The sequence below is a fragment of the Tiliqua scincoides genome, chromosome 9 (assembly GCF_035046505.1).
Source record: "Tiliqua scincoides isolate rTilSci1 chromosome 9, rTilSci1.hap2, whole genome shotgun sequence".
NCBI lineage: Eukaryota > Metazoa > Chordata > Lepidosauria > Squamata > Scincidae > Tiliqua > Tiliqua scincoides.
In genome coordinates, this window is record NC_089829.1 from 3,420,620 (window position 1) to 3,447,446 (window position 26,827).

Below are 26,827 nucleotides of genomic sequence, written 5' to 3' on the forward strand. Positions count from 1 at the left end.
AATATGCAAATACACATGCACCATTCACAATGAGTGGCAAAGTACACACTGGCTTGTGCAGACGACAGGGCACTTGATGTGTTTACTTATGTTGCACAAGACTGGAAGTCCCAGCTGACATAATGGAACGGGGATTGCCAAATCTGCCTCCCTCCCCACCACCAGTGCCTCTCAAGAAAAAAGGTACTTCCTTTATCCCCCATTTCAATCTGAAACTCTTTTTTCTACTCCACACAAATTCTAGGCCTTCTGCTCAGCCTGTTCTCTCTGACTACTTGAGAACTCATCCCAGCACCTGAAAGTTGTGGTCTCCTTTCCTTGTGCTTTTCTGGTTTTAGAGAACAAATGGATTGAAATGTGTACATGCTCACTTGCACTAATCGATTGTGTTCCATCAAATCTGTCAGCCTGCCAGACCAAGATAAAGATCGGAGTTCAAAATTCAGGCAAACACAGATGAACCAAAAAAAGGACAACCCTTCCCGGCAGAGCAGATAGATTAGGGAGAGCTGTTGCTGCCGGGACTCTACGAGACTTAAACAAGGACTCTGCAATGATGAGGTAGGTTTCACTGGGAATGTGATTCTTTCCTGAATCCCAGGCCCTACTCCAGGTAACTCTGCTTTTCAGCTTAGATAGGGCTAACAGACAGAGGGCCTTTTCTGTGGTAGCACCTTGATTATGGGAGGCCTGCAACTTCCTGGCACCTCTTATGATGTTTTCAGGATCCAGGTTAAAAATGGATTTATTTGGGCATTTGGTATCATGCAAGAGGCTTTGTCAAATTGAACTGCTTCCTGTAGTTATAATTGTTAATCTGTTTGACTGGTTTTCACAGGAGTTTCACAGCTATCTTGTTGAGTTTTAACACCAATTATGCTGTGTACATTTTTCTATGCATGTGTTTGTATTTTGCCAGAAAGGACTTTTAATACACTGATATCTCAGAGTGCAATCCTAATGTGCCCTTGGGCCAATGCAAGTCCCTTGCACCAACCCAGGAGTGTCACAAAAGTGCCATAAAGCACTTTTGCACCACTCAATGGGGAGATAGGGCAGCGCACGGACATGCATCAGCCTCCTCACACAAACGAGGGCCTCAGGGAGAGGGTGAGTTGCGTTGGCTGACCCAGGGGTTGGGGGGGGGGCGTGGGAAGGAGGTGTTTAGAGGTGGGGGGAGAGAGAGCGGCAGGTATTCCCGGGGACGGGCAGGGAGTGAGAGGCAGGGCCAGGATCCAGTAGTTATGCTGGATCCTAACCCCATTCCCAGGCAGCCCGGGGCAGTCCCAGGCTGCTCGAATTTGTGCCACCTCTTGAGGTGGCGCAGATCCAAGTAACCCCATTGGGGTTGCTGTGGCTTTACCCCAGGTAAGGAGAAGCAATTCCCCTTGCCCTGGGCTGAACTGCTTTTAGCCCCAATCCTTCCTTGGATGAAGCGCAGGCCTGCCAACCTTCCTGATCCAGGGCAGATTTGGATTGTGCTGTAAATGTGGTGATTTGGGTTCATAAAAGAACTTGCATGGATATTCACATCAAAACAATATACAAAGTGGAAAACATGCGTTGGTTTTAAGGGACAAAATTTATAATGCCACAAGTGGCAGTGTAGTGGAGTAGTTGGAAGTGCTGAATTAGGACCCAGAAATGGGAAGAGCTCCAGAACTTTGTGAGCTTTGAGGCACAAAGTATCATTGGGTCCCTTTTTGGCCCACCCCTTCAATAGCACTCCTTCCTTCTCTAGTCACACTCCTTTCTTCTATAACTACACAAAGGGAAAAAAATTCAGAACACAACATGTAATATTGAGCCCTGCACTCAAAGCATATCCTACTGTGGTTGAGGATCTTGGTGCAGAGTAAACATCACAGGACTGCAACAGGTTACAGTGAAATATAACTAAGGGCACAATCCTAACCCCTTATGTCAAGCGCTTTCCAGCACTGCCATAAGGGCAATGCAGCTCCGAGGCAAGGGAACAAACATTCCCTTACTTTGAGGAGGCCTCCTTGAGTGACACCCAACTGCAGAATGCAGCACATGTCCCATGTCCCTATGACAGAGCTGGAAAGCACTGACATAAGGGGTTAGGATTGCACCCTAAATAACTTTTTAAAAAAACCCAGCAAACTTGAAGAATTCTTAAATAGTCAATATTTGGCACCAACATGTCCTAGGCACTAGTCAGTAGGTGCACATCTCATTTGGATGCCCACATCAGACAAAGCATTCACTGAAACTTTGGCAGGTGTGAAGGATGATATTTTCTCTAAGATAAAGTATTAGGGTCTGAGTGCTGAGAAAAATGTCATGCAAGTGCTCTTTTTATCCATCCTCATTGTCAAACACTTCGTTTATAAATTCATTTTTTAGAAATACCAGTCAGACAAAAAAGTTCAAAGTAGGGTAATGCCTTTCTTAGGACTAACTGAAAGGTTTAAAAAAATATCAAACACCACATCTGACAGATCTGTAAATCTGTATTTGCTGATGCCTTAGATCAGGGGTGTCCAAACTTTTTGGTAGGAGGGTCACATCATCTCTCTGACACTGTGTTGTGGGCAGGGAAAAAAAGGAATTAATTTACATTTCAAATTTGAATAAATTTACATAAATGAATATATTGGAGATGAAACTTATATGAATGAAAGGCCTATAAAAGGCCTCGCACAAAGCAAGGCTGGCCTTTCCTTTGCAGCTACTGCTGCATCACAGACGTGAAACAACAAGCAGTGGAGGGAGTGCTCAGCTCATGCTAGAGGTCAAACTGTTGCCCCTTGCTGAGAGAAGTTGTGTTGGGCCAGTATGGGCTCCAACATCTCCCTAGTGGGCCAGAAGCTCATTGGAGACTGGGGGCTCCTCACGGGCCGAATTGGGAGTCCTCAAGGGCTGCAAATGGCCCCTGGGGTTTGAGCACACCTGCCTTAGATAAGAGTAGGGGAAACAAATGTGCTAATGGATGCTTCCAGTCTTTCAGAATAACTTAACTGCTTGGTACCACAGGGAGTTGTCTGACTCACCTGCATTACCAACCCCTAAATCTGGCTAAGTTCTCCATTTTCTCTCCTGCAGACTTTGTCTTTTCATAGTTGCCTTTTGCCAAGGGGTGCTCAGTGATGTCGTTCAGCTAGAAAGAATGTATGGAAGGATTGCATCACCTGACTTCCCAAATGTGTACCCCAACAGCAAGGAGAGGACCTGGAACATCACTGTGCCCCATGGTTATGCCATTCGCATCTACTTCACCCACTTCAAACTAGAGCTGTCTTACCAGTGTGAATATGACTATGTGAAGGTATGGGATGCTACTGGGATTTGCTTAAATTTATGCTGGGGTTGTTTGATATGTTGCTGTAATTCAACACCAAAGCAAACTTCCAGAGAAAGTTTGCAAGGAGCTGCAGCTGAGTTTGGCAGCAGGGAAACTGAGTGCCAGAAGCACTGCTCTTATAGCAGGAGTGGTGATGAACTCTCAGCAGCAGGAGCTCTCTGGTAAACTTTTTCAAAGGGCTGAAGTGTGTCAGGCTTAACAGGAGGCAAGCTGAAAAATTTGCCTAGGGGGCATAAGCACCTGTCTATCTGTCTGCAGATGGAGATTCCAGATAATGAAAGCCTTCACCAAAAGAAGAAAGATTAGAGCTCCAATTAGTAATCAAGCTCTCAAAGAAGTAGGGCTGGTAGGCCGGTGTAGAAACAGAAAATGCCTGACCCCACTGTCTTCCAATACCTGCTCCACAGATGCATTCTGGAGGAAAGGTCTTGGCCACCCTGTGCGGACATCAGAGCACTGACACTGAAGAAGCCCCAGGGGACAAGACATTCCACTCAATGGACAACAACCTTGCTGTAACCTTTCGGTCAGACTACTCCAACGAGAAGGAGTTCACCGGTTTTGAGGCTTTCTATGCTGCTGAAGGTATTTATCATTGTTGGTCTAAAATATTTGTATCCCACATCTCTAGGCCTGTAAGGCTCATGATAAGAAGAGGGAGGGCAAACCCTCCTCCCAAGTTCAATCCCTGGAAGCATCTTCAGATAGAGCTAGGAGAGGCCGTCTTTGGAACCCTGGAGAGCTGCTGCCTGTCAGTGCTGACAATACTGGACCAGCAGTTTGACTCTGTATAAGACAGTTGACATTTCCTAAAATGTTGGCAACTTTTGGCAAGGCCACTATATAAACTGCTTGTTCTTGTTTCTCCCCCCCTCCCCCTCAGACATTGATGAGTGTGCACAGCTTGTCAACGATGAGACAATTTGTGACCATCACTGTCACAATTATCTGGGAGGCTTTTACTGCAGCTGCCGAATTGGCTACTTGCTTCACAAAGACAAGAGGACCTGCATGGGTAAGTCTGCCTGAGGAAAAAGGGGGGGGGGGTGCCCCTTTGGTTAAGGTGACACCTGAGTTTGTCCACCTTAACCAAAGGGGCACCCCCCCCCTGTTACTGTGCCACCTTAACCAAAGGGGCACAGTAACAAACTCTGAATGTCCGCTTGGGTGATAAAGTGGGATATAAATAAAAACTACCTGCACAGGTATTATCTCCATATTCTCAGTGAGACTGAATGGCTTGCCAAAGGAGAGCCAGGATGGTATAGTGGTTCTGGTGTTAGACCTGGAAAATCCAGGTTCAAATCCCCATTCAGCCATGAAGCTTCCTGGGTGACCTTGGGTTAGTCACTATCTCTCAGCCTCATGTACTTCAGAGGGCTGTTGTGAGGACAAAAAAAGGGAAGAACCATGTACACCACCCTGACCTCCCTGGAGGAAGGTCAGTATAAATGTGAACAATAACTTGGTTAACCCTAGTAGTTTGGTGCCTTGATAGTAGTTTGGCAACCACAAAATATTGGTTACAGACTATTCCACAAGCTTTCCAGTTCTCCAGAACTCTTCTTAAAGCTGGGTTTTAAGCTAAAAATAAAGGGTGACAAATCTGGAACAACAGAAAAGCTCCATGGTCTGCACTTTGTAGTAGGACTGGATATGGAGCTGGAGGTCAGAGATAGCACACCTGCTTTGCAGGGAGAAGGGACCAAGTCCATTTGGAAAAAAATAGGGCTTATGGTCATTACATTGTCTATGCAAACTGCCTTGAGTGTATGAATGCAAATCTACAAGAAAGGCAGGGTATAAATAAATCCTTGAGCATCTCTCAATAGGGCTGGGAAAGACCCTTGTCTGAAACCCTGGGGAGATGCTGCCAGTCTGTATTCACAACAATGACCTAGATCAGAGGTGTCCAAACCCTGGCCCAGGGGCCACTTGTGGCCCTAAGGGACTCCCAATCTGGCCTGCGGGGAACCCCCAGTCTCCAATGAGCCTCTGGCCCTCCGGAGACTTGCTGGAGCCCGTGCTTGCCTAACGCAACTGCACTCAGCATGAGGGCAACTGTTTGACCTCTCGTGTGAGCTGTGAAATGAGGGCTCCCTTCACTGCTTGTTGTTTCGTGTCTGTGATGCAGCAGGGGCAGTGACGGAAAGGCCGGCCTTGCTTCATGCAAGGCCTTTTATAGGACTTGAACTATTGCAAGACCTTCATTCATTCATATAAGTTCCAGCTCTAATATATTCATTAATGTAAATTTTTGTAAATTTGTTCAAATTTAAAAAGTGAATTAATTCTCTTTTTTCTCAGCCCCCGACACAGTGTCAGAGAGATTATGTGGCCCTCCTGCCAAAAAGTTTGAACGCCCCTAACCTAGATGAGCAGTTCACAAATTGGGCTTGTGGCCCATAACCCAATTTTTGGTGGGTTGTGAAACTGTTAAGGCAGATTAGGCTTTGTGCATCAAGAGTTAAACTACTTGCTGCTTGGGGGGGAGCACTGCTGCTCAATCACCATTATAGCCACAGAGGCTTGATCGGCTGGTGAAGTGAAACTTTTTTTAGGTGGGTCCCAGTGCTAAAAAGTTGGGAACGACTGACCAAAACAGACCAATCATCTGACTTGATATAAAACAGTTTACTGTGTAATCTGGAACCTTCCATAGTTCTCAGCATGAACAAAGGAAACTCTTGGACAGGACAGGATGGTATAGCTTTTTATTGCATGCTTAATCCTTTACTCTGCATTTTTTTCTTTTTTTTTCTTTTTCCTTTTGAAGGGGGGTGCATTGCATTTTATTCCTCTTAATTTAATGATCTCTGGCTGTACAATCTTTAGGGTTTTATCACAGATTTAAGTGGCTCTAAGACACTTGGGGACCACATCACAGCTTTGAAGCAGGGCATAATTAGAATTTTTAAAAATGCCAAGAAATACACAGGGCATCTCAGAACCCAGAGGAGAAACTAAGCCCTAAGCATGTGTACTGAAAGCCCTCTTTTCGTTTAGAAGTCAGCTTCCAACTATTTGGGGTTCATTCCTGTTTCAAGATCCAATTGTTGGGCTCCAATTCATTTTCCCAATTGGTTTCTACTTCTCATTGTTGGCCTTCATCAGAAGCTACAATGCACAGCCAACTCCTAGCAAGTGCTCCAAGCTGCAACAGCCTGCGGCAGTGTGACTAATGGAATAGTCACCAGTAGGAATCCACAGAGGCTGATACTGAGAGAGAACTGTTTTGAATAACTTCTAAGATGGGGCAGGAGCCCCTTCTTGAACTGTGCCAGGAAACTATAATCTCTGCTCCTTGAGGATTCTTCCTTTCCTGCTGTCCAGTGTTCCATCACCTGCGTGCAAAGCACTTCATGCAGAATGGGAAGGCTGTTCCCTGCCTCAAAGGGGATTGCAATCTGAAGACACAAGGGAGATGGAGCAAGTGGAGGCAAGAAAAAAAAAACAGGCTGAAGATGTGATGCTTCGGTATCTCACCTCTCCCTGTTGTAGCCAGAAGTCTTCCTGTCTTCTCTGGTTGGCACACTCTCATTAGGGCTTCCAAGGAGACCTTAATGGTGGGGCAATCTATGGGAACAGGCAGTCCTTCAAGGTGATCTCCCCTGTACCCAGCTCCTTTAGGGAAACCAACTGGCAAGCACTGTTGATGTCCAAAGTCCTTTATTTTTCTGGCTCTTGCTCAGTAAGGCCTATATTCATATGCTTTCCCCCTCTTCTCTTCTCTACTTTATTTTCCAGCATGAAATAAATAAAATCACTTCTTCGTGGCTTAGGCAGAGATGGAGATAGACGTGCCAACGGTCCCCTCCAGACCCAACCCATAGCCTTTTGCAGCAGTCATATGGAGAGCTATGCTTGATCAGTGTTCTTTTCTTCCATCTCCTCCTAGGCTTGCCTCCTGCAGTTAATAAAATGTTCTGTGCCTTCCAAGCTTTCTTCAGCCTCAATGGCTTTCCTTTGCAACCTCTGACCTCCAGAAGAAAGTGCATTGTGCATAAGGAGCATGATATGATGAGAGGCCTCATGGGAGGGTACAGTTGAAGAACGACAGACAGGACTGGTGCTGTAGTGAGGAGGCTCACAAGTCATGACAGGATTAGAGCAGAACTGCCTTAATTTCCTTCTACACCTCCAGTTCTGGAACTGATGGGCTTTCATGTCTGCTCCAAGTTTCAATCCCTTAAAAGTTTTTCTAGATGTGATGGTGATCTAGCTAGACTGGAAGGCACAGGCCCATGTTTTTGGAACATAGGTCACTGCACAACAGGTAGGTAACCTCACAGAAAGGAGGGGTGATGGGCATATCTCTCCCTTATCTGTGCTTTCTCCATGAAACCCCCTCTCCCAGTTGCCATATGTCAAAAACAGCTAGGAAATGGGGAGAGATAAGAGAATGGAAAGGAGCTTCTGAAGCAGCCTCCCTTGCTTTTTCTTCCAGTCTCAGGCCCTAGGAAGAGAAACAGTGGCCAACTGAGGCTACTGCCTCAGCCAAAAGTCTGACAGGGCCTCCACCTGCCTGTCTGTGCTGCTTCTCCTCCCCCTCTCACCAAATCTGAAAAGGAAGTGGGGGGAAGGGCTGAAGAGGACAGTGGGAGGCTAGAGCATGGGAAACACATCTGTGCTCTCTTCACTTCTAGTGAGACCTGTTTTTATACAGGTATTTCTATACCGCCTTTCTTGGTCCTCAGATTTCTCCTTAGACTTTATTCAAGGCGGTTTACATAGGCAGGCAAATTTAAATCCCCGTAGGGATTTTTACAATTTGAAAGAAGGTTTCTATCTTTCAAGAAACCACAACATTCAGATGTTTCTTTCTTGATCTGGTCGCACATTCTGACCTCCATCCTCCCACGCTCAGAGCAGATGGAATAGCTTGGCTCAGCTTGTCAGCTGCTTCAAAGTCGCACGGTGCCAGTGGCCTCGAACTGGCGACCTTCAGATGTTATCTTCAGGCAAATGGAGGCTCAACCCTTTCACCCAACAGGTTCTCTGACTCAAGTGAGTTAACACCTATGTCTGTGTTGATTGCTTGATGCAAGACCGGCCTGAAGCTTCCAATGAAAGGAGTTTTTTAAATCAAGTTTCTATTAAGTTTCTCTGAATTTCCCCTGCCCCCAGTTTAGGCTATGATCCTACACATAGGAGTTTGACAGGCTTTTAATTTCTAAGTAAAGAGAGATAGGGTGAGGCTATTAACCTAGTAGCTTTCTGGGGTCTGTAGAATTGGTTGCTTGCCAAGCACAACCCCATAGAGACTTCCCCACACTCCCAGTGAGTAATTCAGCTTCCAAATGGCTCTGATTTGGAGCCAAACTGGGGCAAAGGTGGCAGGACCCAACTTACAACCCACCACATGTGGGCTTGTGACCCACCCATGGGAAATCCTGCCTTGGAGCAAGGCATTTGGGGGGGGGGAGAAACCAAAAGAGTAACTGCTATTTTGACATAGCTTCAATACCCCTCTATAAGTTTCACTTCCAAACAAAATCACCCTCCTCTAAAGAGCCAATATAGTACTATTTTTGAAGCTATACATAGAATATAGTTGAGAAATTGGGCTGTGTGGGTTCAGATAGCCCTAGACATTTCTGACAATGCATTTCGCTTTAGTAAGGGAAGGTCACACAAACTCCATGCTAACGGCTGTTTTATAGGCAAGCTTGGAGTAGGCTGTGTTTCAAGTTTCTTGGTGGCATAATTTATAGCCCACTGTTAATTTCAGACCTAATGATCTGGCCATCATGAGTTCGCAAGTTGAGAGGAGCTCATTTCTCAGAGTTCAGGTCTCTCGTGGGCAGTGTGGTGTAATCTCTAATAAAAAGATAGACCTAAGTGTAATTGAAGACTCTCTTGGAGCCCCTTAAACTCAACCAGAGTTTATAGCTGTGGGCTGTGTGAAAAGTCACCCCATTTCTCTTGTGCAAGCTGGGTGTGTGCGTGTGTAAAGTTATAGATATGTCTTGCTTGCAGATCTGTAAAATAAAAATACAACCCATAATAAACTCAGCTCCCTATGGTCACAAATAAAGAGAGATTAAGTAGGAAAGGAGAACCGGGTCTAAAAGATTCCACTATCACAGCTAGAATAACTGTGTTCTTGGTAGCCATGGTACAATCTTTCCCATTCACTCCACAGCTTGCCTAGCACTTACAACAGTCTTGGCTGTGTAGACTGATATATATGAGCGTAGAGGACACCTATTGGACAATGCCTGTGCCATCACTGGCAATGAGTTACACCAGTGTTTGATAGACACAACCTCTCTCCCCTTTTCGGCACCATTTTTGTAAGTTGTGTATATAGATAATAAAAATGAAAAGCAGAGCATGTTGGGGCTGTGGCACTGAAGTGTAGGAGCATCTGTGTGCCTTTAAATAAAAAAAAATGTAAGTGATTAACACCAGGAAGGATGGCCCCCAACACACACCTGCATGCCACTGACTTTTTTCCTTTGCTGTGCTCTACAGTGGGTTCCTAGTCTCTGGCCACCACATTGAACTGTTTTTTGTCAGCCTTTGTAAAACCAAGTCTCAGAGTGTGTTTTTGCTAGTGAAGAGGAACCAATAAGATGGTCCAGCTGACATGGGTTTGGTATTACAGTCCACATGTCCCTCTTGGTCCCCTATGGCCTTCTGTGGGCCTTTTGCCCAGCCCCAAGTGGTGCAAAATTCTTGTTGCATTGTGCAATTGGCACAACATAACTGGTGGCATTTGTGTCAGATTCTGTCTACTCTCTGCTTGATAAGGCAGAGACAGATCACAGAATGGAACTGTAAAGAGTTTCCCCTTACAATTCCAAGCAGTTTTCTCGATCTGCATAAGGCCTGTTCTTATGTGTGGACAAACTTGAAGGCCTTTCTTTGATCATAATGCTGGAGATGAATGTGCCTGTGCAGTGTGTATAAGACTGTATGCTTTGTTGAGCTTTGGATCAAACCAAAGACCCATATAGGCTGGCAGCCTGACCCTCAAAATAGCAAAGCAGAAAGCTTACAATAAGGCCTGGAGACAATAGGTATCTCTTACTGTTGCCCCCTAGCACCTGGAAATCAGTGGTAATTGCCTCTGAAGATGGGGGTTCAATAGTGTGACTATAACTCAGGGATAGTCCTTCACTTGCAAGCAGAAGGTCCCCTGTTCAATCTTTGAGAACATCTCCACATAGAGCTGGGAATGACCCACATCCAAAACCCTGGAGGGCCAGGGCCAATGACCTAGAACAGTGTTTCTCAAAGTATGATTCCAGGAGCCCTGGGGCTCCGACCCCCCCTCAGGGCCTCCATAAGCACACCATGTAAGTGGTCACCATCTGCTCAGCACTGTGCTACCCACCAGCGTACTGGGGCTCCACAAAACTCCATGCATGTACTACTGGGGCTCCCCAAGGAATGAATTTAGGAATGAAAAGCACTTTGGAGACTGAAAAGTTTGAAGACCACTGATCTAGATATACTGAGCTAGATGGACCAAGGCTACAACCCTACACACATCTATTTGATCTGCTTTAAACACTTAATTTTTGCTTTCAATATTGCTTGACATGTTTTTATAGTATAATTTTCTTTTAATGATTTTGATCTGTTTCTTTGATTTCATAAAATGAAAAGTGGTTGGAAATTTTGGTACAAAGTAAAAGCCCTGCTGGACCATAGCCCAACAATCTTTTTCCCCAGCTGCCTTTGGGAAGCCCACAAACAGGAGGCAAGGACAGTAGTCTTCTGTCATTATCTGCAGTTAGCAAATGAAATGCAGAGGTAGAGAGAGAGAGAGAGACCTTTATTGGCATTAACTCATAATCCAACAAATAAGTTAAGTAAAATAAAGTGTAAAATAAAGAAAACAATTAAAAAGGGTCTCACACAAATTTTAAGGTTAAAATACAAGCAAACCATACAAATAAACCGTATTACACCAATCTATTTCCATACTTTTCTATGACTGACAAAAGGAAATTAGCAGTACCCTGCAACACATCTACTGGGCTGTCATTTAATAAATATACAAGTTTCAGATGCTCTGAGAGCCCATTTTTTTCACTAGGTTAGGTTCTAGATAAATAGAGCGCCTATCAGTATGAGTTGGGCAAGAGAAAAATATATGAGAATCTTAACCTGCAGCAAAGAGCAAGAGCAGTGCCGATCAAGAAGAGGGACCTTATGATACCTTCCTGAGGTTACTGCTGAAGGAACATTAAATCTAGCGTGTGTAATTACATGACTTCCTTGGGATTAATCAAAAGAGTTGGATAAGGAGACATCTGATTGTAGGCTAATGGAATGTGGAAGTTTAAGGGGCAACATGTTTGTGTGGCCTGGCTAAGAAGGATTTGAAATTCGATGTCCGCAAAGCCTTTTTCTTTCAAATACAGAGGTAGATTTCCCTGAACATGGAGGATCCAATCCTAACCACCATGATTAATATGAACATAAAGAACTACTCTGCTGGAAGACCAAGCCAAAGGGGACTTATGCTGGACAAAGTCCAGCATCTCCTTTCCCTCCACTTTCCCACCAGCTGCCTCTGGGAAGTCCACAAGGAGAGGAAGGCACACTTCTTTCCCACCATTACTTCCCTACAGCTGGGAACCCAGAGGTGGCACATAGCCACCATGGCTAGCAGCCATTGATGACCTTCTAGTCCTCTGTGAATTTGTCCAATCTCCTTTTAGATCCACCTAAGCTAGTACCCATTAGCACATCTTGTGGCAATGAATTCCATAGCCTAATTATGCACTATCTGAAGAGTAACTTGATAAAAAATTTTATTGTATTGATTTTTTTTAGTAACACGTCATCAGCAATTTGCAGGCAAGAAAAAAGTAAAAAAAAAAAGTAAAACGCACTTAAATCCCTGCAGTTCCATCATCTTGTTCTGGTATACTGTGGCATCCTATTAGAGAACAGACCACAGGTTCTATTAATCTTGTATTAGATGGTTCTTTAAGCCTCAGATTTTCTATTTGCTGAACTAGTTGGAAGATTCTGTACTTGTATGCTTTGAGTTTTGGCACTCAGCTGGAAAGGGGAGAGGATATACACAACAGAGGTTTATAAAATGACATGCAGTGTAGAAGCAGTGGATAAGTCTTCCTCATACCACCAGAATTCAGAGTCATCTAGTAAAAGAGATGGGCAATCAATCAATTTTGTCTGTGGATGACAAAAGAACATTCTTTCTGGAGTTTGCTACAGTGTGCGGGGATGAGCTCTAGCTTTGGGGAAGAAATAGATGAAAGGCTGCAATCCCATACATGTTTACCTGGAAGTAAGCCTCACTGAACTCAGTGGGGCTTAAGTCTGAGTTGTCATGTGTAAGATTACATTGCAATTCATGGAGGTGAAATGGTCCAGCAATAGGTATACTGAACATGACCTTTACAGTTATAGTGCAATTCTAGGCTTGTCTACTCAGAAGTAAGCCCCACTGAGTTTAATGGACAATTGCAGAACAGAGCAGTATCTAAAATAATAATCATTACTATCCTAAAATCTTTTTATTAAATCCACTATATCATAAAATCTTTCAAAGAGTCAGGAAAGCTTAACAACTTCTTAAAGGCTGCAAGTAAGGGGTCTATAGCTATCTCTTTAGGAGTTCCTCAAAAGTGGAACTCCTTCTTAAAAGGCCCCATCATGTATTTCCTATCAAGTGTACTTTGATAAAGGTGGGCCAGAAAACAGGATCACTCTTTTTTCTCTCTCAAAGTTGAGCCTGGAAAGTAAGATAGTTTGAGGTGAATGAGAAAGAGGGGGTCTTGAGAGCTGATTGCCTTCCCAGTTCTGAGTCATCTTCTTCACCGCTGTGCGGGCAAAAATATTCCAAGTGTATTTGCAACCCTTGCACCATCCTCCCCCATAAATGAGTTAGGAGAGCTGCTGTTGCAAACTCTTGCTGGCGGGAAGCCTCACTTTGCCCCAGTTGGTACCAAGCGCTGTCAACATGCAAAGGTCCTTCGGGCTCTTGGTGGCTGATCGATCCTGCCTGTCATTGCCAGCAGGAGTCTTTGTGGCTGTGAGCGTGCCAGCAAGGATTACAGTCCTATGTTGCCGAGCAAAGATGATTTCCACGCCTACGTGTCTGGCAGCCAAGAGAGCAGTGCAGGGGTTGGGTTGAATGGCTGGAGGCTGCAGGAAGGAAAGAGGTGGGGGGCTGCAGTCCAAACTATGCCATGGCCTAAAGGAGTAAAAAGGAAGGTTTCAAGTGACTCACACTTAATATGACAAATGTCATTGCCAGTGCTTTGTATAGCCCAGTTTGGAGCTGTAAATGGTCGGCTGTGAGTAGAGATCAGCAACTGGTAACCCCTGAGCCACTGTTCCCAATGGAAATCTCTTCTTTCACCCTTCCTTCCAGCTGACTGCCAAAACAAGGTGCTGACTGCAAGTTCTGGAGAGATCACCAGCCCGAATTATCCCAATCCATACCCTAAACTCTCCAACTGCCGTTACAGCATCCAAGTCGAAGAAGGCTTCATGGTCATCCTAGAATTTGTGGGAACTTTTGACATAGAAGCCCACCCTGATGTGCTTTGCCCCTACGACATCCTTAAGGTCAGCTGGACTTGTTCTCTGGGTCATTCTGCCTAATGGAAGAATGTAACTCTTTGTTGAAAAGTGGTATATAAATGTTCTTAATAATATAGCAATGACACCAAAAAGCAACTATAGGTATTGCAACCCCCCTCAGCAAGCCAGTTGCGTTGTCCCCTTGAGATGGGTCATCTTCCTTTGAGAGGCGCCATGTTCCTTTGAGAAGCATACATTTTACATGCAGAAGATTCCAGGATCAATCCTGGACATACCAGTACTTTGAGTAAACATGCCTAGGAGTGCATTGCAGCTAGCAAGATTTCTCAAAAGGCTTTTGTACACATTGGTGTGAAACTGGACATCACTGTTGAATGAAGCTGTTGCTCAGGCTCTGCCCTAAAGGCCAACGTGTCTGGGCAATTAAAGGAGCTAACACTTCCCTAGTGCCTAGAATGCACGCTGGAATGGACAAGACCCTTCTTGCTTGCAAGACCTTCATGCAGGATCTTTGTGATGGGAGCAGTGCAGGTGTCAGGTGATTGCTTTCCACCCTCTGTCCCTTTGCACGATCAGTATAAAGAGGATGAAAGCAGCACGACTAAGGTAACTGCTGGGTAAGTACAGAGTGAAAGAAGGACACAACAGGCTAGAAAGGAGAAGGTGGGCAAGAGCAAGCTCAGAGCCAAAGCACGGGGGAGGGGGATGCATGTGGAATAGATGCAGCCTGTTATTTATTTGCAAGGGTGCTCTGCACCTTTTTGCAAATATTCCAAAGACACTGGAAGCTTCCAGTGATTGCTCTAAGGAAGCCAGGACCCAGGTAATGCAGTGCCCCAGAACATCTCATAACTCAGGGAAACTGAGCACTAAGCCTACCCACAGCGGAGCTTTCAGAGTATTTTGGTTGCATGCTCCTTTTAAAAGATACTGATTTATTAGAAGGGTTTTCATCTTGTACTTCAGGCAGAAAAAAGAAATCAAAGAAACAATATACAGCCTTGAAGATTTACTACAGTACTTTTATGTGAGTAAAGTAGTAGCCACAGGAGGGTGGCGTTGTAATATATAGCCCAATGCGAAGTTTATAGTTATTATCCTGAATCCAACAGGGTTTATACTTCCTGCAGCTTCACAGCAAATGGACCAATTCAACACTAACCCTGCAATTCTGGAGCAAGGCAGACTTTAAAATGTCTGTTTCTATTCAATTTCCACCAGGAAGCAAAAGACGCAGGCAGGGGTGGAGTGAGAAATGAGTGACAAGAGTCTTAATGCCATTGCAGGAGTCAAGCTTGGATTGTAGATAAGAACACTGTCAGCAGACCCAGCAAGGCTTTCCTTTCATTCGTTCAGGTGAAAACACCCAAGAAGGAATTTGGCCCATTCTGTGGGAAAACCATCCCTCCAAAAATCGAAACTCGGAGCCACACTGTGGAGATCCAGTTCACCACAGACTTGACTGGCATCCACACAGGGTGGAAGATCAAGTACAACACAACAGGTAAGCAGACTTCTGATATGGAGTTGGGAATGGTCAGGTTCAGTAGAACCCAGAGTAGCTGCAGCATAGTGCCTGATGGAGCTGTGAATTGGGATTTTTGCAATCTGAATCCCACCTCTACCATGAACGTATTAGATGGCTTCAGGAAGCTGCTCCCTCTTGACCTCAGTCTTCCCCATTAGCAATATGGGGATAATACTATTTACTCACCTCGCAGGGTTGTGGCAAGTATCCTGTTAAACACTTCAAAGACTTTGAATCCACTATATAAATACTATTATTCAGTAGGTGTAGCCACACTGAATCAGACTCAAAATGCCAAATTATGTGTTCCATTAAGCAATCGTTAGCACTGACACCAGCATTCCTGCTACACTGTGCACATGTGTAGCTCTCAACCAAGCGGCACACAGCTCAGAGCTTGGTTGAACAAGAAGCCAGTGATGACATAATTACACCATTGCTGAATGCCAGGAAGATGCTGCTGTGCTGTCATAGATTGCCTCCGTGCCCTGCTTGTGGTGTCCCAGAGACAACTTTTTGCTCAGTGGGGGAAAGAATGCTGGAATTGCAGAGTTTGTGTTGTGCTCTTAAGAAGGGAAAACAAGCAGGGCAGCAATAATACAATTATAGGATTAGCAGAACCAGGAATGATAGCCTTCTCCCATGGTGTGGTACTGATACAAAAGTCAGAATCCCCTTTGCCACAAAACTAGAGTTTGATTATTCTACTTCCTTGCAGCTGTGCCATGCCCCAACCCTAAAGTGCCACCACATGGCCAGATCCATCCAGTGCAAGCAAAATATGTGATGAAAGAATCCTACAGTCTTTCCTGCAGAACTGGCTATATCCTCTTGGAAGTAGGTAAAACAGCAGCAGCTTCTGTTTCCCTTTCGCATTTTATGATCACTATGTTCATATAACTGACAAGAGTATATTGATGCATTTATTGCTAGGCCAGAACAGCCATCCCACTACCAACCTCCCTCATAAGACATCTGCATCCTCCAGCACCCATTTTGGGTGGGTGGGTGGGAGCCAGATTTACAAGAGAATCAAAAGCCTGTTCCTGTATATATTCAGGATTGTGGCAGTATTTGTTAAAGTTTTTAAAAATATCTCATATTAACCAAATATTGATGATCCTGTGTTAATTACAAAAACACTGGGAAGTCACAGGACTGTCTTCCCAAATAATGTAGGCATGAAAGAAATAAGTGTTGTCCTATCTTTACTCATTTAATTTGGTTACTCTCTTAAAATGAGATAGCTCTCCAGAACTCCATCAAAGAACATATGGACTGACTGGGAGTTTTTCAGGATTTCAAGTAGGGGTGTTTCCCCAGTCCTAACTGCAACTACCACGATCAAACTTGGGAAACTCAGCAGGCAAATCATTTGCTCCACTTTTTCCAAATCACTGCATGATTCCAACTCTTTCTTTCCCATTCTCATAACTCACACCGTAGGAAGGAAAATAGAGAACTCACTTTGGAAAACACTCCCTGCCAAAGTACAGACGGCTTGTTTCATACTGTGTGATTGCCACATGTCTCTCTTTCTGGAGAGAGCATCCTTAAAATTCACTTTATTCCAAAGAGAAAACCAAAGGACATCACATTCTAAGCACACAAATGTGAAAAATATTCATACTGTTTTTGCTTTGTTAGAAAGTTATCCACCTCTAGTGTATGCTGAACCAGATGAGATCACTGTCAACACATTGTTTGTGTTTTGCCATTAGCTACAGGAATGGACCAGATAGCAGGAGGGGATTCTACCTATGTCTTGGGGTCACTGAGAATTTACAGTACTTTTTTGCCTGCAACAGGCGAAAGGCACATGAGTGAAAGAGGCCCTGGCTGAAGGGCTCAGATTAGCACAGAATATTCCTCAAAACAATGGACAAATGCAGGAGTTCTACATTTGGAGCTCTCTCTGTCTTTTCCCCAAAAATCGGTTTGGGGGGGGGGGTAACACAGGAGAAAGTGGGGCTATACTCTTTGCCTTTGCATCATGGCCTTGATTCAAACCCATCCCCCAATTCTAATGGTGCCTTTAAGTTTTCCCCTTCCATTTAAATTTGGGAATCAGCATTGGGGAAAACAATCAGACCATCTCCCTCACCTCCTGTGCCAAAGCCCTGATCCAAACTATGTCTCCATATCTGGTTTTTGAGGGAAAACACCTCTGGAGCTCCAAATATGGAATTCTCATAATACACCTAATTTAATGTGGGCAAAACTCTGTGTTGTTGGCAGAGCCTGTTGCCAGGCTTCTCTGCTGTGTAAACAAATAACTTTAGGTGTGTTGGGATCCAGACGTGGTTCATGGAAGTGTTGCAGCTCCATTTTGTTTCAGGCCTGTGCACTCTGGACAGTAGTCAGGGCTAGGGGTCCTATGAAATAAATCCCACCAGCTGTGGTCTACCACTCTCCTCTCCTCCACACTTCAGTTCCCCTCTTTTAGAATCCAAGGAGGAGGAAGTAATGGAGGCAGGCATTTGATGCACTGCATCATGGACCAGTACGTTTTTGGTTGACACTGTAATTAGTTTTTGCTGACTTATGCCACTGGCTGGACTGCCTAATGGTCAGACCAACTCTTTCCTTCTTCAGAAAAACCAACTTCAGAAAAACCCATTTTTGCCTTAATTATGGTCATTATTGATACCATCCCCCCCGCCGCACACATACAGACAGACTATACTATTTTCCCCCATCAGAGAACAGACCTGTGATTGTTTTCAAGGCAAAAATAAATGAATTTGTGTTTCCCGCTTTCCTTCCCACAGAACAATCTGGTTGTGAAATCCTTCACAGCAACGTGTCAAAAGGACGGCTCCTGGAACAAAGCAATAGCTCACTGCATCAGTATGTCAATGCTAGCAAGTTTTTTTCCCCCTTGGGGGATAGGGGGTGGGGCAAGGTCTCTGGATTGCCAATAGGCAGATGAATTGGAAGTTTAATTATTTCTCCATATTCTGTTTGACAGAATGAGGTTCTCTCACAAAAGTGTGGGAGGTTAAGCATATCTGAACTAGACTGGAACAAAAATGGCTTTAATTGGAATATTATTCTTGGTGGTAACACAGATCCATAAGGCACTCTGCTCTTATTGATGAGTAATTGAGATGACACCCTTTTCAGAGTTGTCATTTTCAGAATTGTCATGCTTTGGATTTACTTACTCAATTTATATCCCACTTTTCTCCCCAAAGGGCACCCAAGACTGACTGTGGCACATGGAAGAGCTGACTGTAGATCATGACCATTCAGCATCCTCTTTTAAAAATCTGGATGCTATCGCTTGGTTTCCCCACCCCTCCTCCATTCTTCTCAAGCCCTCCCTTCTCCCATATGAACCTATTCATGAGTTAAGGTCTGTTGAGGAAGGTCCAAGTCCTTCAGTAACACCAGAAGTGCACTTGCTTTAGGATAACAAGCCCATTGTACTGCCACTTTAAAAACAGAGGTAGGGGAAGATGTGATATCAGGATAAGGTCCAGAACCTGCCCTTAGTACCCATCCACTTGAGAAAAACATCATCTGAGAGCCCATGGTATGGTACCTTGCAGCTTCAGCTGTGGTCTGTTGCCTACACATGCCAACCTTAGTTCCAACAATGGAAGGCTCAAATAGGGTCAGGTGGGAGGAGGTAGTAGGGATAGATGGCCCTAAAGGACAGAGGAGTAGGGAGACTCTGTCTCCCACTCCTTCTTGTCCCCCTGGCCTTCTTGGCTCAATCCCTGACAGCTTCTGCAGGAAGGGTGAGAAGCAAACCTTAGCAAGATGATCCAAGGGTCTGACTCAGGATGGCAGCTTCCTACATACCTCTCAGTTTTCCCTAGCCTACTGTTGCAAGCTCCTTTTAATTATTTTCCCACTGTTTTTCAGTTGTTGATTGTGGTCCAGCTGAGGAGATAGCAAATGGCACACTTACATACATCAAAGGGGCCAGAGTTACCACCTACCAAGCCGCAATCGGATATATCTGCGACAGCCCCTTCTATGCTCTGAAAGCAGAATATTCTGGTAAAAGGAATGCTCTATGGGATCCATGGTTTCAAGCCCTTGAACTCTTGCTTGGATGCAAGCCCCCCCAGATCCAAGTGTGAAAATTGCTTCCAAATAAAAGTGCACCAGATTGCACTATTCCTTTGGCAAAAAGCAAAACCCCTAAAATGCAGATAGAGTGGGGTAAAACACAGATGTTATTTGTCAGCAGGTTGCACTGAGTTACTAAGATGTCACAGAATGTCCACCATCTTGTACAGATATAATGAACACTCAGATAGCGCTATAACCAATAGCACATCTGTCTTGTGCCAGACTAGAGTTAAAATCCCCTACTCAGGTGTGATGTGTATTTTCTTTCAGCACAAGTAACCTCACACTGTTTGGGGGAGGACAAAAAGATATTTATACAAAATGGAGCAAAAAGCAAAATATAAATGGGAACAAATTATAGCTAGTTGGAGGGAAGGTGGGGGAAAGAACTTCCAACATCCTTGAAGAATGGAAAGCACTATATGTTCAGGAAATGTGACAGAGGTAGGCATGGGGGGGCATTTTATACAAAAGTTGGGGAGAGCAATGGATGTCAGAAAGCAAGGACTAGAATTCATATTGATTTGTAGTGGTCAGATTTGAGTGCACAAGGTCTCTCCCCTTTATCATCTCATGTGCTGAACTTTTATTTTAAACCAGGCTATTATAAATGTGCAGCTGATGGCTACTGGAGAGACTCCAGAGGAAAGAAAGCACCCCCTATCTGCGAGCCAGGTAATGTAGTAAACTGCCACACTAACCGCTCTAAGTTTTTGCAGGGGTGTAGGCAGCCTGGAGGCAGGGGGAAGGCAGCAGCAGAGGTGCTTTCAGAGGTGAAAGTGGAACAATCTCACTCCACTTCTGCTTTAACGGAGGCGGGGCACAATTGCTCTGCTTTCACTTTCAAAGCTGCAGGGAGTCCCGCAGGAGGTTGCACCAGGCTCCCGCACCCCCGAGAGGCTGCAGGAGGCCCAGGTAAGTGAATCCAAGCCCCTGCAGCCCCACTGAGCGGCGCGATCCTGGGGATCACGCAACTGCCTCCCCCCTGCCTCCAGGCTGCCCCTGCCCCTAAAGGGGAAACAGGCCAGGGCCCACAGGCTGGGGTGTCATGACGCCCCAGTTTGAAAAGCCCTGCCTTACATAATCAAGCTTTAGTTTTTTGATCACTAAATACTGAGTTGGAAATGGTGTGAGCGGGATTTTCCCCTCAATGGTGAGTGGGACCTTTCAGCACAAAAGGCAGTAAGAGCACCTCACTGAAAAGTTGGGCCTGGAACTCTTATCACACATATCCCCGAGCCTTTCCTTCTTGGTACACTCAAGCCTGGTGAAAACTAGTCTGTTCAGGCAAGCTTTCAAAGTGTTGATACAGTTGTTCCTAAACTGTGAGCCATGGCTCCCTGGGGAGTCGAAGAAACCAGCCAGGAGAGCTGTGGAACCCCCACAAAAAATCTGCTGCCCTATACAATTTGTAGCTCTAATGGGGAGCCATGGCCAATGTATACATACAAAACTTATTTTAAAGTCATGTATATAAAGGGCACAACAAATATTTCTTGTTGAGGCATTCAGAATTGTATTGCTCCAAAATACCTGCAGGGAAGAGCTGCAGAAATTTACCTACTACAAGAGCACTGCCTCTGAAACTTTTATCAGACAGAACTAGGAAGCATCAGACTCAGCAGGGGACATACAGGTCCAACGTTGTTATACAAGGATTTGACTCAACACGAATGGCACCTGCAAATGAGAAGGAATGTGCTGATCCCTAGAGAAGGGAAAAAATGCACCCCTTTAAAATCACAGTTTAAAAAACAGTCATGCAAGTGATTACAGGTATAACCACAGATTTTTCTATCTCTTTAAATTAAAGGAAAACAGTCCTTTAACAATAGCCTCTTGAATGCAAGAGGGTAGCTGGCTGAAAATTCATCAATCATTGTCTCTGCAGGCTTCACTCCTCCCTTCTCCCTGAGCAATGAAGGCTAAATGGCAGTGATTATCACTGGGGCTCCTGGTGAAGGGAGGGATTGTTTCCTCCTAGTGAAGCCTAAGCACTGGAGCAAAGGGACTTTGTTCTTTAAGTTGATTTGCTTTAGTGTGTTTTTTGCCATCCTCGAGTCCTAGGAACCAAACCCTCTCCAATGAGACTCAACCTGTACTGAGAAATTTGCCAAGGGATATATCTAGCTAATTGAGAAACTATACCTAGTTCATGTTACACTAAGGCAACAGTATATGTAAATATACCTGGAAGTCTTAGTGCAGTGATTCCCAGCCAGAAGAGGGCCATTTCCCCCTTAAGGGGAGTGGCCCAGAAATGGATGCACTAACAGCAATCACAGTACCATGCAGAGGAAGGGGCTTTTAAACTTAAGTGGGGGGGACACATTGGCAGGGTGCTAGGGGCCCTGCAGGTCTCCTACTGCTGCTGCTGCAAATGTTCAGATCAGAGCTTGCTCCATCACTGTGGTGCTGTTGTTGGCCCCTCCCTGACTTACAGGGTTCTCAACTCCCTTGTATGAGTTTGGGAACAGCTGTCCTAGTGAACATGGTGGGGCTTACTTATGAGTACACATGGGTACTCATACCTTACAATACCTTAGGACAGGGGTGCCCAAACCCCGGCCCGGGGGCCACTTGCGGCCCTCAGGGACTCCCAATCCGGCCTGCGGGGAGCCCCCAGTCTCCAATGAGCCTCTGGCCCTCCAGAGATTTGCTGGAGCCCATGCTGGCCCAATGCAACTGCTCTCAGCATGAGGGTGGCTGTTTGACCTCTCATGTGAGCTGTGCGACAAGGGCTGCTTGCTGTCTGACATCTGTGATGCAGTAGCAGCAGTGAAGGAAACACCTGCCTTGTTTTGTGCAAGGTCTTTTATAGGCCTTGAGCTATTGCAAGACCATTCATTCATTCATATAAGTTCCATCTCTAATATATTCATGTATGTAAATTTATTCAAATTTTATTCCTGGCACCCACTACAGTGTCAGAGAGATGATGTGGCCCTCCTGCCAAAAAGTTTGGACAGCTCTGCCTTAGGATATTTTTACCCAATTTTTATACATTTGTTTTAAACTACAACTCTCCTGTTGAAAAGCAGTACATAATTTTTATACTTCATTTAAAAATCTACTAAGTTTTAAAGTGGAAACATGTGGCAAAAGAAAACAAAGAAATTTAAAGTTGATTTTGTTTAACTGAATTGAATTGGGTGTGGATATTGGGGATAGTGGTTACTGGGGATAGCCACTACTGAGTGTGAACTTCTTGTTACTGCTGAAAAGCAATACGTAAATATTTCTAATGAAAATACCAAAGCTACATGCGAGATTGGCCAGAGATGGGTGGCCAAGCCATTTAGGTTGTAGCAGTTCAAATTGTAGGCAGAAGGCTAGGTTACTTGAGTACTTTTCATACTGAAAAAATAAGAAGTTCCCAGCCCACAGAAAATTTCAATGCAAAGGAAAACAGACAAGCCTTGTCCCAAAGGTGATATTTTCCTAAATATAAGAATCTCTTTCATAGACTCCATCAGGTGAACTCCATGGACAGTCTTACTCCTATAGCTGAGATACAGGTTATCATGCCCATGAGCGAGGCCTACATTATGAACAGGTCAGAAGCAACTGCTTGGCAAAGAACTACTGAGAAGAGAGTGGGGAAGATGCAAGCAGAAGTCCCACACCCATCATAGCTAATTTGCCAACGCCTGTGGCTATAAGCCAATACCTCCCCCCATTCCACTTTGGCTCAGAACTGATACCTCAGAAGAATGAAGGGGGCTGCAGATCTTCCTTTCTGTAATTAAGACCCAGATCTCCACATTCTGGACAACTGATACAGCACAGTAGCTCTGAGTCTGAGTTGCAAATCAGGATTTCCCAAGTTTGAATGTAACTCACTATATAGCCCAAGGCAGGCCTCTCCCTCTCAAATTCAGTACTGTATTTCCTAGTCGAATTATGAGGGGTAATAATTTATAGGCTAGTTGTCAGAACCATATCAAGCAAATACATATGCAGCACTTTGCACTCCAATTGCTCTCCTCACCCATTTTTTCACTAAAAAGGGGAGGACAGGGTTAATATATATATATCTATATATATCTATATATATCTATATATCTTTAGCACTCCAGCCCTAGTATTGGAAAGCATAAACTTACATATACACAGGAAGCAGGATTTCAGATTTACAAGTTTTTACAACAGCTGAAGACTCCAAGCTGCACCACAAATTTGGAGAGGGGAAAGAACTAGACCCGGGGTGTCAAACTCATTTCATACAGAGGGCCACATAGCATTCATGATGCCTGCTGAGGGCTGGAAGTGAGGTTATTAGGCAAGAAGTGATGTCATCAAACTGGTCATAACCAAAAATAAACACTTTTTTCTCACTTAGGAACTCATTAGCTGCAAATGACAGAAAATATATAAATCTTGATCATATTTCAAGATATGGGAGTGCCCAATTTTCATGTGGGTTGCCCTTTCAGCAGTAACACCTCAGCACTACTCAGCAGCTGAAAGCTTGAGGGTCACATAAAAAGCTTCTGAGGGCCACATTCAGCCCCCGGGCCTTATGTTTGACTCCCCTGAACTAGACTCTTGTGACAGCTTGAAGGCCAACATGTTGTGGCATAAACTTTCAGTTCTTAAAACTTACATAACAGATTTGGTTAAATTTTATCTGGCCACATGATCATTTCTGCTCTATGGACAGATGACTACTCCTGGTGATCTGTCACATTAAAAAGGGGGGTGTTACTATAGAGGTATAGGTAAAGGTGTTTGAAAATGGCTTTATTTTACTCTGAAGAAAGCCCATTGTGTTTAGTGAGACTCACAACCCAATCCTGAGCTGCCCGGAGCTCCCGGACCCAGCAGCTCCACAGAGGGCTGCCGACGGATCCTGCGCCTTCCACGCTACCGTGGGAGGCTCCTCGGGAGAAGGGAATGCTCATCCCCTTCCCCTGAGTAAGGGAAGCAGCCCCTTAATGGGGCTACTCACTTTTGCCGCTAAAGGTGCTTGTGTAGGGCAAGCAGCCCTGCACGAGCGCCTAGGATCTTGCGGAGCTCAGCTCTGTGGATCCGGCCCCCCCCCCCGCCCATTCGACAGCCCAGCAATCCAGGGGACTGCAGAGCTGTGGAACCTGGGTGACTGCTGGGCACAAGCCCAGCACCAGGCTAGCTCCGGTGGGAGCCCGGCAGTAAGCCACGTTTGCAACTGAGGTCCGTGGCATGGAGCCGTGCCATGGACCTCAGGATTGGGCTCTCAGTCTGTAATCCTACATTACTCACTGGAAACATACACCTTTAAGTATAGGGTATACATTGTCCACATGAGGACTTAGGGCTGGACTGAATGCAGCTGGAGCACAGTACAGTTGTTGGGCATTTCTAGCCAGTCCAATACACTCTGCACATACTAAACTGGGCATGTCAGGGAGAAGTTTCAGCTAGGGCTCTTCTGCCTGATTAGCTAGCTTTTTACAAGCAGGGATCTGGACACACAAGGGCAGTTTCCCCTCTTCATTACCACCGTGAGGATCAGGCTACCAGTATACAATTCTCCTCACTTTATTTTGGGGAACTGTTTAAAAATGTTCACATTGTAACTTCACAGAATTCAAGAGAATTCATTACACTGAAGCTATGTTTCTTCAATGAAAGCTTAACACAAGAATCCTCTTTTTTGCTAGTGTGTGGCATCCAAACGACAAACACTTTGAAACGTATATTTGGTGGAGAGGAGGCACAACTTGGACAATTCCCATGGCAAGTTCTGATAGCTGATGGACAAGCAACAGGGGGTGGCGCTCTTCTGTATGACAACTGGGTTTTAACAGCTGCACACGTCCTGAACAATCCAGCAGATGCACCCTCCCTGATGCTGAAAATGGGGCTTCTGGACAAACGAAGCCCTCATTACCACCAAGCTTGGGCAGAATCCGCTTTTGTTCACCAAGGTTTCACCAATGATGACATCAACTTCAACAATGACATTGCTTTGATTAAATTGAAACACAAAGTCCCCATTAATGCAAACGTCACACCCATTTGCTTGCCAGAAGAGGACAGCAGATTCCATGTAAACACAAGTGATATTGGAGCAGTAGCTGGCTGGGGGAAAACGGAGAAGAGGCGGCAGTCCCGTGTCCTGATGTACACGGAGCTACAAGTTGTTGATTCCAAAAAATGTAAAGCTGCCTATGCAAACAAAAGACTGAGAGGAAAGCCGCTCAATGTGACAGAAAACATGATTTGTGCTGGATATGAAGAAGGAGGGAAAGATTCTTGTAGTGGAGATAGTGGTGGGCCCTTAGTCTTTTTTGATACCCTGACCAAGAAGTGGTTCGTGGGAGGCATCGTGTCCTGGGGTCTGCAGTGTGGCACTGCACAGCAATATGGGGTGTACACAAAAGTGATCAACTACCTGTCGTGGATTAGAGACATTATTGCACGCAATTCTTGACTGTGATAGTTACTTTTGTTTCAATAAAATAAAGCACCCTCATTGTCTCCCTCATTTGTCACTCAAAAGGACAACTCAAAAGCACAAATGAGCTTTCTGTGTCTTCAATCCTACGTATACTTACCTGGGAGTAAGCCCCATCACACCAACTCAAGCAGTGCTTCTGAGCAAATGTGTATAGAAGCTGGTTGTAAGAATTTTTTGACTATACAACATAAAGCCCACCAATCCATGCAGACATGTTCACTGAAAACCAAGTCCTGCTGAGGGCAATAGGTATTATGGTAATCCCCTGTGGATGGAAATCATTGTTATTGCATGCTATCTCTGGGCAGGAGGAGCAGGATGCAAATAAAATATTGTAGTCTTAAAGTGATATGGTAAAATTGGAAATCTTACTATCTGCTTCTTTTCTACCTGTAGTCGGGGGAGGGGGAGAACACAACTGAACAGCTGGCCTTTGAATTCTCTTTTCTCCCTATAGCAATGGAGAATAAGTCATAAGCTCAATGAAATTAACAGCTTTGATGTATCCCCCCCAATTTAGATGCTACTGAAAGAACTCTGCACCTCCTCTTGGGGTGACTCCCTTTCTCACTCCACTGTACAGCAGTTTTATTTCAAACAGATTTTTATTTGCGATTAGGAAGGGCAATTAAAGAGTTATACTGATCCTGTATAATATCATGCATCTCAACAGAAAGTTACGCAAGATGCGCCCCAACTCTTATAGCAATTGACCACCCAGGGCTACATGGTTTAAGGGAGGGGTAAAAGTGATCAAGCACCTCAATTTGCTTGCCAATTTCCCCCAATGAGATGCATCAAGATTCAAGGTTTCCACTGATAAAATCCCTTTCCAAGACTGCCTCCATTCTGATTCCAAATTAACTCTGGACCTAAATGAATGTATTTCCTTCTGCCACAAATTTCA

General features: G+C 44.7%; 2 protein-coding genes across 3 annotated transcripts in view; one reads left to right on the forward strand and one right to left on the reverse strand.

Moving 5' to 3' along the window:
- Positions 1-3,133: 3,133 nt before the first annotated feature.
- Positions 3,134-25,893, forward strand: MASP2 (MBL associated serine protease 2). 2 transcript variants are annotated; one of them, XM_066637872.1, is made up of 10 exons: positions 3,134-3,292; positions 3,736-3,913; positions 4,212-4,343; positions 13,692-13,888; positions 15,221-15,368; positions 16,111-16,229; positions 18,164-18,242; positions 19,266-19,403; positions 20,079-20,153; positions 25,121-25,893. In XM_066637872.1, the coding sequence occupies exons 1-10, from the start codon at positions 3,134-3,136 to the stop codon at positions 25,891-25,893; spliced, it is 1,998 nt and encodes a 665-aa protein (XP_066493969.1). The 2 variants fall into 2 exon arrangements, with proteins under 2 accessions (XP_066493969.1, XP_066493970.1); XM_066637873.1 differs by having other exon boundaries at positions 19,266-19,397; positions 20,076-20,153.
- TARDBP (TAR DNA binding protein) overlaps positions 13,393-26,827 on the reverse strand; it is a 30,181-nt gene continuing 16,746 nt past the window's right edge. Inside the window, exon 7 of the mRNA XM_066637877.1 lies at positions 13,393-13,511. Coding sequence (XP_066493974.1) covers positions 13,408-13,511 — 104 coding nt within the window. The 3' untranslated portion in view covers positions 13,393-13,407. The remainder of the gene's footprint in view (positions 13,512-26,827) is intronic.